Here is a 19,479-nt window from a genome sequence, read left to right as displayed (position 1 = left end):
TGACACATTTATCTTTGTTAGGTTGAATTGTGTAGAATTAAAATCTTAATTCTAAAAGCTGAAAATATCACATTTCCTTTAAAATACGTTTTATTATGTTCGATGACTTAATTCTTTTGTTTGCTTATAGCAACAGTTTCATCAATTCTAGAATTATGGTTCTGGAATTCATGTTTCTGACTATAACCCATTATGGAATTATAACTGGAAGAATTAGATCATCCAGTGAATACAATGAAATGTTTTAATAGTCTTTAATATGCACGTGGCATTGATATTTATAGACCCGATTATGGTGATGGCACTGCACTGCAATATGGTTTGCTCAGAAGTAACTGTTTCTCAGTTGGGATTTTAATAGTAATAATACAGTGAGTGTTATCCCGGATTTCTTACTGGCACCTCTGCTAGGCAGACAAGCACCCATGTGCTCCAGTGTATGATGTTTTGTTGTGTTTGGTAACAAAGGGTGCCCCATCCTATCCTTACAGTGCTCTCTCTGGCTCTGTTTTGGAAATGGGGTATGCTTGGAGGCAGGGTTGTAGTGCAGAGGGAGCTGATCTGGCGGTGGCTATTCTGAGCTGTTTGAATCCTGCACCTCCAGCTTTGCACATTGCACAGCTCCTCACACAAGTTGAGCTCTGTCTGAAGCTCCTGCACAGCTTCACTTACCTGCTTTGAAAAGGGCTGAGAAGAGGGTGAGAGAATGAGTTTGGGATGGAGTATGGGGGAAAGTTGAAAGCATCAGCTGCTACTGTAGTGTATTTCCTTTCATTTATAGAGACCAGGGCAATGTACAACCAAGGGAACAATGTAAATAGCGCAGCTGTTACAAGAACTTGATTTTAGTTTGACTTAAGTGAAGAGGTTCCAAAATACAAAGTGAAATCCTGCTGGAAAGCTGCTGGTAAACTGAGAGTCCTCTTGTGTGCAGATTTTCTGGGATAAAATTGAACCATCCTGACGAAGTTGCTTATGTTATTTAGGATTATACTTTTTTTTTAAAAGTTCTTTTAGAAATCTTGTTTCCCATTATAGCCATGAAATCCCCCATATCATTCTACATTTAAATGCTTTATCTTTCATATCCTGTACTATCATATAAGTACAATGTCCATTTCTGGTATTTTTAAATTTACAGTTGCTAATTGTTTCTCTTTAATTTAGGATTTCATCCAGTAGGAAAATCGACCAAAAATCTTTGTTATCTTATTCTACATTAATATTCAGATTTGTTCTTGCTTTTGCAGATCTGATAGATATCATTTTAGAGAATCACCAGTTTGAGACTAGGTCTTTTGTTAAGGTAGAGAACAATATTCAGATAAGCAAAGAGCAATCCTTTCTCCCAGAACCTGCATGTAGGGAGAATTAGGAGTAGGAAAGCTATTTTTGACAAGCCTTAGTAATAACGTATTTAATTTTATTTTAAAATAGTCATCAATGCCAAACACACAGAGTTCCTCTGGCTCTTCTTTTGCTCAGTTGCAGCTTTCAATGATTTTGCTTTTTCACAGCGTAAGCTTCTTTCCTTCCTTTCTCTATTTTATTTATTTAGTTTTTCTCTTCCAGGAGGAGGGGGCAATTTTCCCCTTAATTCTCCACTGTATATTAGACAACTCTATTAATTATTATAGACTGTTGTTGCAGCTCCCTGACCTTCACATCAGGTCCTATCTCTCTGTTCTAAATGCATTGTTTTAATGATTCTCTCCCCCCAACCTTCCCCCCAAAAAATTTCAAGGAAAGCTTTGATGTGGCTTTAGCTGCCTCCAACGTCTGGCCGCATCTCAGATGTGTCACCTATGCCGGGAGGGAATAAGGAAATCACGTTTTGAATGGTAATGATAACATACTAATCACTTCCTTTCTTTGAAGATGGAAGCGAGATATTCTGTCAGCTTCCCTGGCTGCTAGAGCTTGGAGGCACTGGTCTAGGTGTATTAGCTTAAGTGTGCATGTCAATACAGCTTGCATCTCCAAGATCCATGGGGGCTCATTAGAGCAAGGTAGATCGTTTCTCTCGACAGCCACTCAGATAATGTGTGTGGCACCTCCTTTTTTTTATTATTATTATTATTAGAAAGCATTTCCACGACTTTAAATGACATCTGTCAACAACACAAAGTTACAGGAGTTATGGTTGCATTTTTTTCTTTCTTTTTGACCGGGCACCAAAACTGATTTGAGCAGGGAAGGTATTAATTTATTAAATACTTGTATACATATACAGACATACACATATACAGATCTACATACTCATGTATTTCTAAGTATCTGGACTTGCATATATTCTTATTCATTCCCAGTCATTATTAGCTTGTAAGTCTGTTTGGGCAACCCGAAGAGATCTAATGTGTAGTTTAAAAAAAATCTCAATGTAGAAAAAAAAAGTCTGGAAGCTGAGAATTTGGGGCTAATCCTCTAATCTCCCCCATGTAACATAATGTAAAAGTGAGAACAGAGGTATATGTAACTTTTCTAGTTTTAGGTTACAGTCTGAAATACTGTATGTTAAAAGTTCACCTTCAACCTAATGCCATCTATATTTGGGAATAGATTCACAGTTTTGTACATCTGTATAAATGGAGAAACACGTGTCTCTTGTTTCTTGCTGGTTGTTCCGAGTTGTCCTAAAACTACAAGTTCTGCTTAGTATTCTGTTTTAGTAGCATATGTTGTTCTGTATGGCATCTTGCTACACATCCAAAATTGAGTAGCATTCTCTTAAAAATAAAGTTTCTGTTTAAAAATTACTCTCTGTAGGAATCAAAGAAACAAATGGGTTTTTGAAATGATTGCATTAAAAATACAAATGGGGATCACAGATCTATGCAAGTATCTCATCTCAGCTGAAACACAAAATATCCTTTGGCTCTGGTTTTCGTATGTTTGCAGTGTTTTGGAGTAAGATTTATCAGGACCACATACACCACAGGTTGCCTTTTAAAACAAAAAAAAAGTGGATGGTCCATACATGATTGATTGGGAATCCGTCCATTGTAGAGGTTCTTATAATGGAAGAGTTGCTAAAAATTAACTGTAATGGGTTATGACACCCCCACCCACAAATGTTAGGGCATCGGAAGGCATTATTTTTAAAAAAGGCAAAAAAAGAACATTGTAGACGGCTGTCTGATTTTTTTCTCCCTTTTTCTTTTTCAGAGGGCACATCTGCTCGATAACACAGAGAGGCTGGAAAGGTCATCTCGGAGACTAGAGGCTGGATACCAAATAGCAGTGGAAACCGGTAAGAATTCTGAGAGTGAGCAAATTGTCTTGCTTATGCACAGCAGTCTTCACAACACATGACATTTCAGGGAGACTTCAAAGGAGTAGCAGAGACAGCAGCCCGAGATGTGGTTTACATATTGGGGAGACAATTGGGAGCTTATTTGCGCTTATCTTTTTTCAAGTTAAAAGGCATGACATCTACTGAAAACAGTTCCTGAGGTTTAAAAGTATACATCTGAAAAGAGATGGAATACTTTGTCTAAATTCTACATTTGTCTTAATATGCAGTTACATGTTGTCAGTTTACCCACCCGCAATGATTGCTAGCACACCATGCTGCCTCCAGTTGTTTGCGCCTTTACATTTTATTCACATATGTAAAAATTAACATTTTAATCAGTCTAAATGATGTGAACTTGGGACAAAGAAATAACGATACCCAGTTTACTTTGCATATTTTTTCCTAGTGTTGGAAGTGTTTCCTAATGATTCTGTATTTTTTTTTTAATTATGAACAGAATGTGTAATTGGGTATGGGAAAAAAAGTCACAGCAAGCTAATGTTCATAATAATCTTACTAGCATTAATTAATACTATTCAAACTTTTGGTTTGAATTAACACTAGTTTTTAATTTCAGAAAACATATTTCCAGTTTGACTTCCAAGACTAGTCTACTTAAAATAGACAAGCTTTTCAATTATAAATGTTCATGCAATGATTTTATGTTTTTACATAGTAAATAAATACCTATTAACACCATAGTAGTCATCAGTTTCTTATTATTTAGCTATACTTTTTGTTTTGTTTTGCAAAGTATAGGTTGTAAATAATCTATTCTGAATATTTTGGATAGTTTGCTCTCAGTTATACTAGCCACTGAAATATGTGACCAACAGTATTTCCATTGACTTTTTACAAATTTAGTGTTACAAAAATGTTTATTTGGAAAGAGCAGGTATAATGAAAGTGATCCCAAATAATGTCTTTGATGAATGTCTAGTGTTTTTCTTTCTGTGGGTTCATGGGTAGCCAGCCCCTATCGGCTGGTTTATGTGATGACACCAGGGAACTGAATATTGAACAATATTGGCTTTGTATTAATGGTGAGAAAACTGAAGACACCACAGACTTTCCTAAACATGGGCAGCCCGTCTTTCTAAGGTTATAGATAGCTTGGCTCTTTGTCCTGATGAGAATAAAAGGTAGCTTTTGTGTGTCCTTTCTGTTTGGGTCACTTTGTGAAGAATGTGACGTATGGAAAGAGCCCTGAACATGAGACCGCAGGAGCAAGCTGTGGTTCTGCTCTTGTTTGTGTGATACTGAGTAAGTCACATGAACTCTCTGAGCCTCAATTTCTTCTCTTCAATAAAGCAGAAATAATACTCTTCATCTCAAAATATTCTCCAGTAATTGTGGTATAGTTTAAATGTTTTATGCACTGTGAAGCACATATACAGATGTAAGTATTATTAGTATATGGCCTTTGATGTTATACACTCTTTAATCTTTCTTTATTTCACAGAAAATAATTTTTTGGTGTGACTGAAATTTATATATATTAAAGGAGTAGAACCAATATGTTACTTGGCCAATCCTTGGGAAATGTGGCACTGTCTCTGCTGCACATCACAGTCATTAAGGGGACTTTCCGGGCCGGCGCCATGGCTCAACAGGCTAATCCTCTGCCTGCAGCGCCGGCACCCCAGATTCTAGTCCCGGTTGGGGTGCCGGATTCTGTCCCGGTTGCCCCTCTTCCAGGCCAGCTCTCTGCTATGGCCCAGGAGTGCAGTGGAGGATGGCCCAAGTGCTTGGGCCCTGCACCCCATGGGAGACCAGGAGAAGCACCTGGCTCCTGGCTTCGGATCAGTGCTATGTGCCGGCCGCAGCGGCCATTGGAGGGTGAACCAATGGCAAAGGAAGACCTTTCTCTCTGTCTCTCTCTCTCTCACTGTCCACTCTGCTTGTCAAAAAAAAAAAAGGGGGGGGGGACTTTCCTTGACTGAACATCCAGTGGTGAACCTCTTTCCACATGGGACTGCCTTGGGGTCAGGGGTCTTCTTGCCATGACAGTGGTCACAGGGCTTGATTTGGTTGATGAAGTATGTTGTGGGGAGTCTTTTTTTTTTTTCCTTTTACTATGCCATTCATGTAATTTCTTCCCAAAGTGGAAGGAACTCATCACTTGGACTTTTTCGTAGAACACAATGGTATATTAACCATAAAGATTTAAAAAATTAGACATTTATTTGTCATATAAGACTTGGGAACTTCTGAAGGAGTATAAAACCAAGTGTGGGAAGAATAAGAATGGGCTTGTGGTGGTAAAGACAGATGTGCTGCTGCTCCTGCATGGACAGGAGCCATCATGTTAATGCATTTTATTGGACATGTTTGCAGATGGAGTGAAAAATGAGAAGGCAGGATAAAATACATTCTTTCTGTCCTGCTTCTTATTGAAGGAATGTTGAAACAATGCACTGTGGTGACCCTGTTGCTTCTGTATTGTCTGCTCTCCTGCTAGTCCTCAACTTCATCGTACCTATTTTATCTAAGGCTTTGTGTTTTGACTGATGTAAACTTATGGAACTTACCATTTTGTTACAGTAGCAATAGAAGAACAATGACTTTTTAAAGGATTTATGTTTTTGATTGAGAGGCAGAGAGATGGAGAAGCAGAGAGAGGTCTTCCATCCGCTAGCTCACTCCCCAAATGACCACAATGGCCGGAGCTTGGCCGATCCAAAGCAAGGAACCAATAACTTCCTCTGGCTCTCCCACATGGGTGCAGGGGCCTAATCCACTGCTTTCCCAGGCCATTAGCAGGGAGCTGGATCAGAAGTGGAGCAGCTGGGTCTTGAACCAGCGCCCATATGGGATGCCAGTGCCACAGGCGGATGCTTGACCTACTATGCCACAGCACTGGCCCCTAAAGGAATACTTTTTATTAATTAATGCCTTCTTGAGGAAAAGACATGGAAGAGCTAGTATGATTTTTGAAACAGCACAAAAGAGGAAAATGGTTTCCAAGTACTATAGTCTGAGAACTAGTTTTATATTACAAGTTTTCACCAATCTGCAGCAAACTGAGAAATGGGGCAGAATGTATTGATTTTTGTGTAAAGCGTATTTTATTCATTTAAAGTGCTGCGCCTCGGGTGCCAGTATGTGCTGCAGTGAGGTAAGCTGCTGCTCGCAATCCTGGAATCCCATATCGGAGCACTGGTTCACGTCCCAGCTGCTCCACTTCTAATCCAGCTCCCTGCTCATGTGTCTGGGAGAGCAGCAGGGATTGACCCAAGTGCTTGGGCCCCTGCCACCGATGTGGGAGACCAAGATGGAGGTTGAGGCTCCAGCTTCAGCCTGGACCAGTCCAAAGCATTGCAGTCATTTGGGGGGTGAACAAGTGGATGGAAGATCGATTTCTCCTTCTCTCTCTCTTTCTTTCTCTTCCTCCCCAACCTCAAATAAATAAATAAATAAATAAATAAATAAATCTTTTTCTTTTTTAGTACAAGAGCTCTACTTTTTCCAAGATAATATTTTTCCTATTTTGGGGTTAAAAAAAGAAAGGATGGTTTTATGATACAGTAGCAATAGATAGAAAATATACGTTTGGCTTTCTCTTCACCTGGAAAAGTAATGAAACTGGTAGGCCTATTTTGGACCCTCTGAAATTTGGTTGTTTTTTGGTTCCTGTTTTTGTTTTTGAAATTTTACTTGTCTACAAAATCTGGCAACTGTTCCCTGATGTACTAAACTAGAGAAAGAGAAAAATCCCATTATCTGGCCCTGTCATTGGTCAGCTGTGTTACTTTGAGAACTCCCTTAACCTCTCTGCATATGCTCTGATATTTGCCACATGGAAACTTGACATCAGATACTTGCTATCCCGTAAGATTATGAAGTAAAATAAGACCATATCTAAGGAGGGCTCTGTAGAAGTTGCCATTTTTATAAGTTACTATCAGCAAAGATACTAACTTAATCTTCATAATGATTGGCAAAGATTTCAACAAAAATCTGTAAACTTTTCTATTCATTAACTTAGTGGTCATAATTCACAAATTTTATACAGAGAATAGTATGGAATGGGACAGGATGGTGTGGAATGAGTATTTGAATGTGATGGTCTTCTTAACAAGTAATGAAATTCATCTTCTAAAATTTAGCCGTTTTGGGGCGGGCATTTAATGCAATGGTTAAGAGGTCACTTGGGACACCCATATCCTGCATCAGAGTGCCTGGGTTTGAGTCCCGGCTCCACTCTTGCTAATGCACAACCTGGGAGGCAGCAGGTAATGGCTCAAGTACTTGGATCCCTGCAAGGGAGATCTGGATTGAGTTCCAGGCTCCTGGTTTTGGTGTGAGTCAGCCCTGGGTGATGCAGGCTTTTGGGGAATGAACCAGTGGAGGCAATCAATCAATCAATCAATCTCTCTCTTTCTCTCTCAATGAAAATAAGAAAAAATAAAATCCAGTCACTTTTTGTTTCTACGTTATTTTGTCAAACAGTCACTGTCTCTTCAGGAATGGCTACTCAGCAAAGGGACATATATCCAGAGTTTGGTATGAGGAAAAAATACATGATTCTGAGTGCCATTAACACCCTGATATGCATTGAATTGAACACCAATCATGGTTTTTGTTTGTTTGTTTTTTTGTGGATCCTTTCTATCAGAGAAGACTGGCAAAGTTAATTGAACAATTCTAGTAAACGACAGATAGAAGAATAAGTGACATTAAAATAAAAGCAGGTGGGGCCGGTGCTGTGGTGTAGTAGGTAAAGCCACCACCTGCAGTGCCGGCATCCTATATGGATGCCAGTTCAAGCTCCACTTCCGATCCAGCTCTCTGCTATGACTGGGAAAGAAATAGAAGATGGTCCAAATCTTTGGGCCTCTGCACACATGTTGGAGACCCAGAAGCAGGTCCTGGCTCCTGGCTTCGGATCGGCCCAGCTCTGGCTGTTGCAGCCATTTGGGGAGTGAACCAGTGGATGGAGGACCTCTCTCGGTCTGTTTGCCTCTGCCTTTCTATAACTGTGCCTTTAAAATAAATAAATTAATTTAAAAAAATAAAAGCATATACTAGAACATTGCAAACTAAGATTTCTATCAAGAAGCAAATTAGCAGGGGGCATTTGGCATAGCAGTTAAGACACTGTTTTGGATGCCAACATCTTATATCATAGTCGCTGAGTTTGGGTTCCATCTCTGCTGTTGATCTAGGTTCCTGCTAATGTGCATCCTGGGAGGCAACAGGTGGTGGCTCAGGCACTTGAGTCCCTCTGCCACCAACATAGGAGAGACCCAGATGGAATTCTGAGATCCTGCCTTCAGCCTGGCCCCATACTGGCTGTTGTAGGCATTTGGGGAGTGAACCAGCAGATAGAAGGCACTCCGTGTGTGTTTCTGTTTCTCTCTTTCTCTTCCCTCAGGCCTTCAAATAAAATAAAGATGAGTAAATAAAAATATTTTTTTTAAAAAACACAATTACCAGATTCATTAATGGAGGCTCCTTGGGAGCAATTGCCTGAGCCATTGGCCAGATGGAGCTCACTTTTCTCTTAAGCTCTCGTCCTGTTGTCTCTGAGGAAAATCGTGTCTTCCTTCTTTCAGTTACTACTAATAGGCACTATGACGTTTATGTGTGGAAAAACTTACTTTGTTTGAGGTCAGAGACTTAATACTTAAAACTTTGGGTTTTCTGCCCTTTAGTCTGAAATAACATTTCCTTTTTTCCCTGAAGTAAATATCCCAGAATTATATCAGGAACAAAACCACTGGAAGCTGAATGATTGATAAAAGAAATATGCTGAAAGAAAAATTATACAAGGGCAGAAATTCAAAACTCCCTGTCTCCTTTCAGTGGATACAGTGTAGTTTAAGATCCTGTGCTTTGGATGGGCCCAGTGCGCTTGGAGCCACTTGTTTGCCCACATTCAGCCTCATTTCTTGGAATCGTGATTTGTCCCATTTGCTGCCTTTGGTCCTGACATCCCTGGGGACCTGAGCATTATGAGTCAGTGTCCCTTCTCTCAGTAATCACTGTGAGCCAAGTGGCTTTGACTCCCATTTGGCCATTGATGTCTCTACAACAGAGTGCTAGGCTTCCACCAGCCTCTGTGCCCTCAGGAAGAGGTGCCCCATCCTTCACCCAGGGTCCTATGGGAGTAGTGACTGGCAGTGTTGAAAATACTACAGTGTTGATTGAGCGCTTCATAGAGGCCACTCTCTGTTTCAGTACTGTATATTCCTGTTCTAGTTACTCTTTAGCACGACCCTAAATAGGGATTGTTTTCTCATTTTGCAGGTAAGAAAACAAGCTACTGAGAGATTAAGTCATTTGCCCACACTTACAAAGCTAGGAAATAGTACAGCCAGACTATCTCATTTCCATATTCTTAGCCAATAGACTGCTCTGAAATACGAATGCCACTAATATCCAACACCTAGAGTTGTCAAACTGATCTGTTGTAGTCAAAATGTGTCATGTTCTTGCCTCTGTTAATTTCTTTCCCCCATAATTTATTTAACAACTGTTGAATACTCTGTGCCATGTGCTGAGTTTACAATAGTAAATGAAGACAGTGAACGTACCTTGTCTCAGGCTGCTTCTATTACAGGGAGGAAGTAGGCAGGCTGAGACAGGTACTTTCTGAAATTAATAAATAAATGGTCAGGTTCATTTCAGATGGTAGTAAAATAAGTCAGAGTATTAAGGAGCAACTGATGAAAGCTGCCATAGGTTGGCTGGTCTGAAAAGATCTCCCGGAGAAGCGGCCTGTGAGCTGTCTTGAATGGTTCAAAGAAGCCGTCTGTAAGCGAATCCAGGAAAGATGATGCATGCCAGGCAGAGGGGAGAGCAAGTGCCCAGGCTCTGAAATGACAGGGGCTGGGGATGTTCAGGCCGCACAAAGAAGGCCAGCCTGGCTGGAGTGAAGGGATAAGGGGGCTAGTACATGGTTAGGTTAGTGTTCAGGCAGGAAGCAGGTAGTGAAGCCATCGGATATGGGAAGAAGTCTGCAGTCCAAGGAGATCATGTGATCATGTGATCATCCAGTGACTCTCAGCGGGGGTTATAGGTGTGGAGGGCTGAAGAGTGGAAACAAGGAGACATACGAAGAAGTTTATTACAGCAATCACAGATTTGGTCCTTTGGCCAGGTGAAATTACTGATGGAGGGATTTGATGGTGAGCATGTAGGAGAAATCAAATCCATTTTGAACAGCATCAGAGACAAGGAGCTCAAAATCCATCATTGATTCTTTTAACAGTTGACCCGAGTTCTCATACTTATTAGTATTCAGGCCTGGTAGGGCTTTATAAACAGACAATGTCCAGTCCATCAGCCTGGCAGGAACAGACATTTGTGATGGTAAATCTGGGTTGAAAACTAGGATTATGGTCCTTTGTATGCAAAATGATGACAATGATACCTATTTTTCTTTTTTTTTTTTTATTTAGTAAATATAAATTTCCAAAGTACAGTTTATGGATTACAATGGCTTCCCCCCCATAATTTCCCTCCCACTCGCACCCCCCCATCTCCTGCTCCCTCTCCCATTCCATTCACATCAAGATTCATTTTCAATTATCTTTATATACAGAAGATAGATTTAGTATATAATAAGTAAAAATTTCATCAGTTTAATGATACCTATTTTTCAGAGTTCATGAGAGACACAGTGTATATAGAAGGGTTAGTTAACTGCTTAATAAAAATATAGTATTTTATAAATCTCTGTCTTCGTTTCAGATATGTTCTGATTTTAAGTGCATACTGTGACTTTGGTTAATTTTGTTTTTATATAAGGAGGAAATGGGTTAGTTCCTTTACCCAAAGTGAGGGTCTGGATACCAACATTGGTATCACCTGGGAACTTTTAAGCACTGCAGGATCTCAGGGCCAACCCCAAGTCTACTGAATCAGAATCTGCTTTTATCAAGACCAGCTATGATTTGAGTGTTAAATGCCTGTTTTTTTGGTTTTAGTATTGAGTCTGTGGTTTATTTGTAGTAGAAAAAAGTCACTGCTTTGAATTTCATGTAAATGCGTGTAAAATTTAAGGCAGGTAGCTAGATATAGTTAGCACCTGCACTGACTCTAAAATAAAAAATATGGTTGTATCTCTTAATGTAAATATTAGTGGCATTAGATATAAGGATGGTCTTATTTAGGAGCTACCAAGATTCTTCATGTTGCCTTAGTTAGGAGTGTGTGAGTAGACATTACTCAGTAACTAGTAATGTATCCTGTAACGCAAAAGGAACTCATTATACCAACTTTATATTTGACAAACGCATTTTACTCTTATATCTAACACCATTTACAATCATATTTATTACAAGAATATATCTTGTTTCATTAGGGAAATGCAAAAATGACTTTATGAGTAAAAATAATGACACTGTTGTATAACTGCATGTTCTTAGAAAAAACAAAATGTTTACTACACATACCTTATTTGTTGTAGATTTAATGACAGGGGATTCTGTGCATTTTTGTTTTGATAGTTTCCTTACAAGTTCTGTTTCTCACTATGAAGATTATCTCTTAAAGAAATAGAAATATGGGGGTCGGTGTTGTGGCATAGAGGGTTAAGCCGCTGCCTGTAGCACCACCATCCCATATGGGCATCAGTTAGAGTTCTGGCTGCTCCACTTCTTATCCAGGTCCTGCTAATGTGCCCAGGAAAGCAGCAGAGGATGGCCCAAGTGCTTGGGTCCCTGCATCCATGTGAGAGACCTGGAAGAAGCTAGTGGCTCCTGGCTTTGGCCTGGTCCAGCCTTGGCCATTGTGGCCATTTGTGGAGTCAACCAGTGGATGGAAGACCTCTCTCTGTAACTCTAACCTTTCAAATTAGTAAAATAAATCTTTAAAAATAAATAAACGTATGGATTTCACTTTAATTTCAAAATGTCTAAACTCTGTTATAGTTATCTAATCTTAGGAATATATATCCACTGGCATGTTTTACATGATATATTCAGATTATTTTTGCACTTGATGGTTATCTCATCAAAATTTTAATTCATTTGGAGTAACAGTGTTAGCCAGAGAAGCATGAAGAGAGAGAGAGAGAGAGAGAGAGAGAGTTTTTCACCTGCCGGTTCACTGGACAGAGCTGTGCCGATCTGAAGCCAGGAGCCAGGAGATTCTTTCGGGTCTCCCACGTGGGTGCAGGGGCCCAAGGATTCAGGCCATCTTCTACTGCTTTCCCAGGCTGTAGCAGAGAGCTGGATCGGAAGTGGAGCAGCCAGGACTCAAACCGGTGCTCAACTGGGATGCTGGCACTGCTGGTGGCAGCTTTACCTGCTACGCCACAATACCGGCCCCAACAAATAAATTTTATAGTATAGCTTTTTAATGAGAATGAGATAATTTGTGAACTACTGTTTCATTTTCATCTCTATTTTAAGAGTTCTTACAGGAAAAGCAATCAATATATGGCATGCACTTAAATTTTCTTCAAGTCAAACAAAATATGCTTCATGTTCAGAACATTTTAAAGAATCTGAACAAGTGCATTTTAATAGTTGGGATGACTTCCTTTATATCTTTGTTTCCAAGTCTTGGCTGAACTAATGATGGAGTGTTCCAAAGCCTTTCGTGTGGTTACATGGAGGTTGTGCAGTTTAAGAGCACAATATTGCAACTTTATCACACTCCATATTTTGTTTCTTGATGTTTTCTTTCAACTCATCTTATTATTATTTTGATCAACTTGTTGTAGAATTCATTCAGAAATTTTAGTCACTTTGGGTAGTATTTATTTAGGTAAAGATGTTACCAGACTCAACGCCATTCTTTTGATCATCTCAGTTTACTGCACATATACTGACACCGTCTCCCTCTCCTTATCCCATTCTCCCTCTCCTTACTGTATCATCTTTCTCCTCTTCTTCCTCCTTTCCTCCCTCACTCTCCTCTTCAAAAAACATTTTAAAGGTTCACCATGCTATGTAGAATATAGTACGTAGATTTGAAAATATAAATCCTCAAATCTATTAGTTTATAATCTATAGAAAAGATTAATGGATAAAAGAATACACAATAATATAAAGTAATGATGAAGCATTTTGATGTTGTCATCCAGCTTGGAACTGTACTGACATCTCCTGCAAAGTATATCAGAGTTTACTGATAAGTCATTTTTAAGACTTCAAGAAAATAGACTCAAAAAATATTCATGACATCTTTCTTGCACTTAGAGCATCTATGCATTGGTAAAAGAATAAATTTCTTGATTCTCAGTTATTAGTGAGAGTTGTATGAGATTATATGAAAGAAGGTGAATATTGTGTTTTATTATTCAACAAGCTTTCATCGAGTCCAGCTGAGTGCTAGTTGCTACCGGGATACAAAGCTAGCAAGACAAGCCAGCTGTCACAGTCATGGGTTCTCTGAGTAGCAAATTTTATGTCCATTAATGCTGATGCAAGTGCAGAATGTAGTTCAGAAATTCTGCCATGTCCAAATTATTAGAGAAATAGCAAATTAGCATCTTATGTTCTATAAAAACATAGGATTGTGTAGTTGAACTAATATTAACTACTTATTTTATTCAACCATATAAACTTTACACAAAAACTTTTTTTAGAAATATTAAACTTTAGGCCGGCGCCGTGTCTCACTAAGCTAATCCTCCACCTGCGGCGCCGGCACACCGGGTTCTAGTCCCAGTCGGGGTGCCAGATGCTGTCCTGGTTGCTCCTCTTCCAGGCCAGCTCTCTGCTGTGGCCTGGGAAGGCAGTGGAGGATGGCCCAAGTGTTTGGGCCCTGAACCCTCATGGGAGACCAGGAGGAAGCACCTGGCTCCTGGCTTCGGATCGGCACAGTGCGCTGGCCATAGCGGCCATTTGGGGGTGAACCAACTGAAAAAGGAAGACCTTTCTCTCTGTCTCTCTCTCTCACCATCTAACTCTGCCTGTACAAAAAAAAAAAAAAAAGAGTTTCTCTTCATTATTTTGGGTGATGGAATGTTTTCAGCATCTGAAGGACATCTCTGTTTGAATAGATACTTTTTAAGTGCTGAGACTTGCATGACCATATCCTGTGAGTTTTTAAAAGTTTTCCTGGGCTGGCGCCGTGGCTCAACAGGCTTATCCTCCGCCTAGTGGCGCCGGCACACCAGGTTCTAGTCCCGGTCAGGGCGCCAGATTCTGTCCTGGTTGCCCCTCTTCCAGGCCAGCTCTCTGTTATGGCCCGGGAGTGCAGTGGAGGATGGCCCAAGTGCTTGGGCCCTGCACCCCATGGGAGACCAGGAGAAACACCTGGCTCCTGGCTTCAGATTAGCAAGATGCGCCGGCCGCGACGGCCATTGGAGGGTGAACCAATGGCAAAGGAAGACCTTTCTCTCTGTCTCTCTCTCTCTCACTGTCCACTCTGCCTGTCAAAAAAAAAAAAAAAGAAAAGTCTTCCCAAGTTGTAAAGTAATTATTTTCGATGTGTACTTATCACTTACTTTATAATTACAAGCATGTTAAATTCTACTATCTTGAAAAGCCTGATTCTATTCTGAAGAGAATAGAGGCAACTATCATTTGGGGTAGAGCTCTTAAAGAGTATTTTCACGTTGTGATTAAATTTGTGAGGTTCTCTGAGATATTGGTGTGCTCTATAGTGGTAAGAAAAGAATGCCATTTAAACCTTATTTGGAGAACCTTCGCCTTAGGTGGTCCAAGTGAATTCATAGGATTCACTTTTAATCCATTAAAAAGCATTACACTCATTTTTAAAGGTGCCTTGCCTATCGCTTTTCCAGTTGGTCTGTAAGGTACACATGAAGCCATTCTTACTCTCTCGCATCTCTGAGTTGAGAAAAAGAATGACGACCAAAGCAGATCGCTAAAATGCCAATTTACTTTCAAATATTACAGTGAAGGACGGTTAAGCTTATGACCTTGTTGCACTGTACTTATATAACTTTCTTTGGGCTTTTTTTTTTTTTAATCAGGCTTATTTTTCCCTTTGAGTCTGAATTCTAGTGCCCAGAAGTTTTCCTTTCAGCAGTGTTTATGTATTTAACAGAATTTTCTGAGGTGGGTGCTACAGAATTGTCACAGCATGGGTTCGCATTGGACTAAGACTTTGTGTACGACTTATATCAAGTGGAAAACTTGATGGGCATGAGCTTTTTAAATGGCTTTTTTTGTGTGCTCTACATTTGAAGCTTTCGACTATATTTCCTGTTGGGCTACAGTGTTTTCCACTGTTGGCACAAGAGAACAAAGTTAACATTAAAAAGTAATTTTTTATTGAAGAATATGTTTTTCTAAGTCAAGTCATTATCAAAGAGACTGTCGTGGTAGGTCATCATTCATGTTTGGCATTGAGCTGCCCTTTTGCATCTTAAGATATAAACTCTAAGGCATAGTTAAATAAATATCTATTTATTTAGAAACAGGAAGAAACCACTTGGAAACCAGAAAAGGAAAAAGCTCTTTGAAAATTGTCCCTTTTGGAGGAAAAATAAAGCATGTTGTTAGGTAGTCTTACCATACCTTCCAGGTCACTCATTTCATTGTGATCATTTACCTAACATCCCCATCCACATTGAATGGTTATGATTTCCATTCACATAAAATATCAATGCAATGAAGCTAATTTTCTTTATTTCTATTTTCAAAGTTAATTGAAGCACGTGGCACTTAAGAAGAGCATAGTGGATCCTTAACATGTATTCAGCAAACAGTTAGTAAGCTCTTTAGAAATTAGAATTGGGTTCATTACCCTTGTACTGGGCAATAGTTGATTTCTGAAATAGGAAGAAAAATACTGCCTTAAATTAATATCATTAGCATAATTTGCATTTGAAATAGGGTGGAGGGGAAATTTAACCCACCTAAAAGGTAAAAATAGATTGTATGTCATTTAGGAAGGCAAAAACCCTGGCACTACCCTGTCCTAGGCACTTGGAATATAAAGTTCCTTTAATAGAATAGAGTATCTTTAAAAAAAATGCCTGTGTGGGAAATAGATAGCTATATATCTTTACAACAAATATAATTAGTATTTTTGAACCAGTATGGAGGAAGTAAGCAAGCCTATTTCATTATGTTAGAGAAAAACTCCGAAGAGATGGAATAAGTAAAGAGAAGGGGAGAAGAGAAGGTGGGTAAACTATGCCCCAAGCTAGGCTTTGGGGCAAATGCTTGGTTTGTGAGAATTTTCAGCATGTGTCCTATGGCATATCTAACATTCATCTCAGTCATTAAGTATACTTGAAAGTGATAATATTTATTTTCACTCCAATTTATTATTTCAGAGTAACATGCCCAATTAACCTATCCATTAATGATCATATATACAGTTATTTTATTTAATACATTTTAGAAGTGTGCTAAAAATAACAGTGATCCCATACACAACAGCATTGTGTATCCTGCTGTAAAATTTTCAGTCTACTTTTACATCTGTTACCTCATGTGTCATCAGTCAATAAGTTAACTTATCTGAAATGCACATTACTGGATCAGACTGAGCAGACCTCCCCTGAACTCTTCCCCAGATGCCATGCACCTTACAACCAGAACGTACAGTTTATTAGATTTCATGAAGAAATCAGTATTTTCTGTTTTCCCTTTACCTTATTTAGCATATCTTGGGCTCATCCCTAATGTTGAGTGTCTTTTGCAGATCTGTTGATGAGTAAGCCTGTTACTCAAGCCAACAAGCTAGCAATTTTTCAGTAAGAAAGCTAACCGATTTAAAGGATGTGTCAGTTTTTCTTACTGGCCTTAGTTAGCATAGGACTTTTACAAAGTCATCTAAATTTTTCATGTAGGTAAGTTAAAGAGATTGACTGGAGTGACTTTGTTAATATAAAAAAGAGATCTTAAAAAAAAAAAAAAAAAAACGACGACTCCAAAAGGTAAGCATGAAGATGGATCAACTATCTTATTGCCTCACTGATATTGCCTGCCAGCTGTGAATTTTCTTACTACAATGAATCCCCTCATTTTTATTGCTGTGTGCAAGGCACAGTGTTTCATTTTTCTTCCTACTTGGGCTTCCTGTAGAATACACACCCCATATAGTTCTTTAAATTCTTACTGTTGTGAGAACAAGTAAGTCTTTCTGTTCTCTCCTTTGTTAACTGTAAACCTTGTGGAGCAATAGTTCTTTCGTGCCCTCCGTAAGTTGCTGAACTCTACTCAAATTAAATGCCGTAAGATTATCAGCAGGTTACAAAGGTGGAGTGTGATCCTTCTCTTCCACATCTTTGTATAACCTCGTCTAGATCTGAAAAATGCTAACAAATTCAAAACGAACTCATCACCTCACACCCACCCCTTATAAATTGGGACTGCATATCTTCCACGTGAAAACTAGGAGAGCACACTGCAATTTTTCTTCTTCTTTGAGGATAAAAAAGTTACCTATATAAAATGCATAGGAACTATTTTTTAATCTGAGTGCCAAGTCAGATTGCCTGTCTTCCACCTGCAGTGAAGCAAAATGGAATGTGCTTGGAGCTTTGCAACTAGACAGACCTGGGTTCAAATCTTGGTCTTGCCACTTAATAACTGTGTGACTTTGAGCAAGTTCTTTAGCCTTTCTGAATCTTAGTTTCCTGATACACAAAAATCCTTGTATGTCTTGAATGTCGAAGTTGTCATGAGAGATAAATGAGCCAAAGTATATAGAACATCCGTACCACATTAAGGCCATGCTAGGTGCTTGGTAAAAGTTAGTTGCCATTTGTACTAGCTTGCATGGAAATACTAGCTGCCATTGCAAAGTCCAGTTACTTCAGGGCACTCTCGCAGGAAGATTTGTTTCTCATTGTTGGAAGAGGCTGTCTGTTGCAAGTGAGCAGCTGGCCTTTTGTGTGGTAATTCAGAAATCCAGATTTTTCCTGTCTTGTGGCACTGCCTTGCAGTGGGACTTGACAGCCTCTCTGCTTAGGCAGCAGCCAGGCAGAGAGAGAACACGGAAGACACATCCACGGTGAAGGCTTCCCAGTATCCTTCTGACGTTCCCCTGGCAGGAACTAGCTGCCGTTCCAACTGAAAGAACATTTTCTAATCCCAATTTGATACTATGCAGGAGGGAGAACAAATATAGATGGGCAGTTACTCACCTCTGCCATATATTTATTTTCTTGCCTACTTTGCTACCTCATCAGCAATTAATTAAAATGGTAGTACTTAACAATGTAATGGGAAGAGGTGAACACATAGATGGCTGATAGGCCAGACCAGTGGTTGTAATCTTACAGGATTTTTGAAAAATGAAACTATTTCTCTTATCTACTTTCGATAAATAGACACATTAAAAAGTCTGGTATCGTTTGCTTTCTTCTCGGCCAGGCATTCATTTTCATTCCCTTCTTCAATGTATTTATATTTCTTAGATCTGTAACAGTCTCAACTGTAAGTGTTTTTATTCCGGTGTTGACAATAGATGCAAGTCAGCAAATTTATATATACCGTTTCCAAAGCCTGTGCTGCAAGTGCATTGCAAATTGTCCTAACCAAGAGGAACTTAGGAGACATGGTGATTAAAGATAATGTGTTATGCCGGATGGGATTCTGGAACAGAAAAAGGACATTAGACAAAAACTAAGGCAATAAGAGTAATGTTTGGATTTTAGTTGATAATAATGAATCTCTGTCTGTTTGTTAACTATTGCAGATGTACTATTGCAAGATAAAATGTAATCATGGGAGAAACTGGGTGTGAAATAAACGAGAACTTTGTACTTGTCACGTTTCCTGATTTTCTGAAATGTAAAACTCTTCTGAAATGGATTTAAAAAGTACATTGCAATCCGAGTACTCTTCTACTTACTGAGAACCAGAGTATAATATTGTCACTGCCAGAGACCTGGTCTCCCATTTATGTTTTCTTTTATGGACACTGTTGATAATATGACCAACCTTTAAATAACTGATAGACCTGTCTATTTGAAAGCATCTTGCTCAGGTTTGGGCTCTAAGATTGTTTGCTTCCTTGCTTGCTTCCTGTCTGCCTGCCTGCCTCTCTCTTCTCTCATACCTTTCCCTTCTGAAATGCTTCTAGTAGTTCTGAAAACAACAATATGAACTTTCATCTGGCTGTTGAAAGGATCAGGCTAATAAATATCTCAATTTCATTATTCCCAGAAAATATAGATACATGAGGGGCATTGTCTCAGTGGTCCATCCCTATGTGTCATCTGTAGATGTGTACAAATAGACCATTTTACTTACTAGAATTGTGAGTTAATATTTTTTGTTTTCTAATCTAGAAAGAAG

At 39.2% G+C, this 19,479-nt stretch overlaps 1 protein-coding gene across 3 annotated transcripts in view; it reads left to right on the top strand.

The window, feature by feature from the left end:
• Positions 1-19,479, top strand: part of VTI1A (vesicle transport through interaction with t-SNAREs 1A) — a 388,014-nt gene that overhangs the window by 93,734 nt on the left and 274,801 nt on the right. For all 3 annotated transcript variants that reach the window (XM_062213886.1, XM_062213885.1, XM_062213887.1), the window contains one exon: positions 3,166-3,250. In XM_062213886.1, the coding sequence (XP_062069870.1) occupies positions 3,166-3,250 (85 nt within the window). The remainder of the gene's footprint in view (positions 1-3,165; positions 3,251-19,479) is intronic.

This window comes from Lepus europaeus, chromosome 17 (genome assembly GCF_033115175.1).
Source record: "Lepus europaeus isolate LE1 chromosome 17, mLepTim1.pri, whole genome shotgun sequence".
In the NCBI taxonomy this organism is placed as follows: Eukaryota; Metazoa; Chordata; class Mammalia; order Lagomorpha; family Leporidae; genus Lepus; species Lepus europaeus.
Note: the sequence above shows the minus strand (reverse complement) of the source record. Positions and strands in the feature narration are given on the sequence as shown.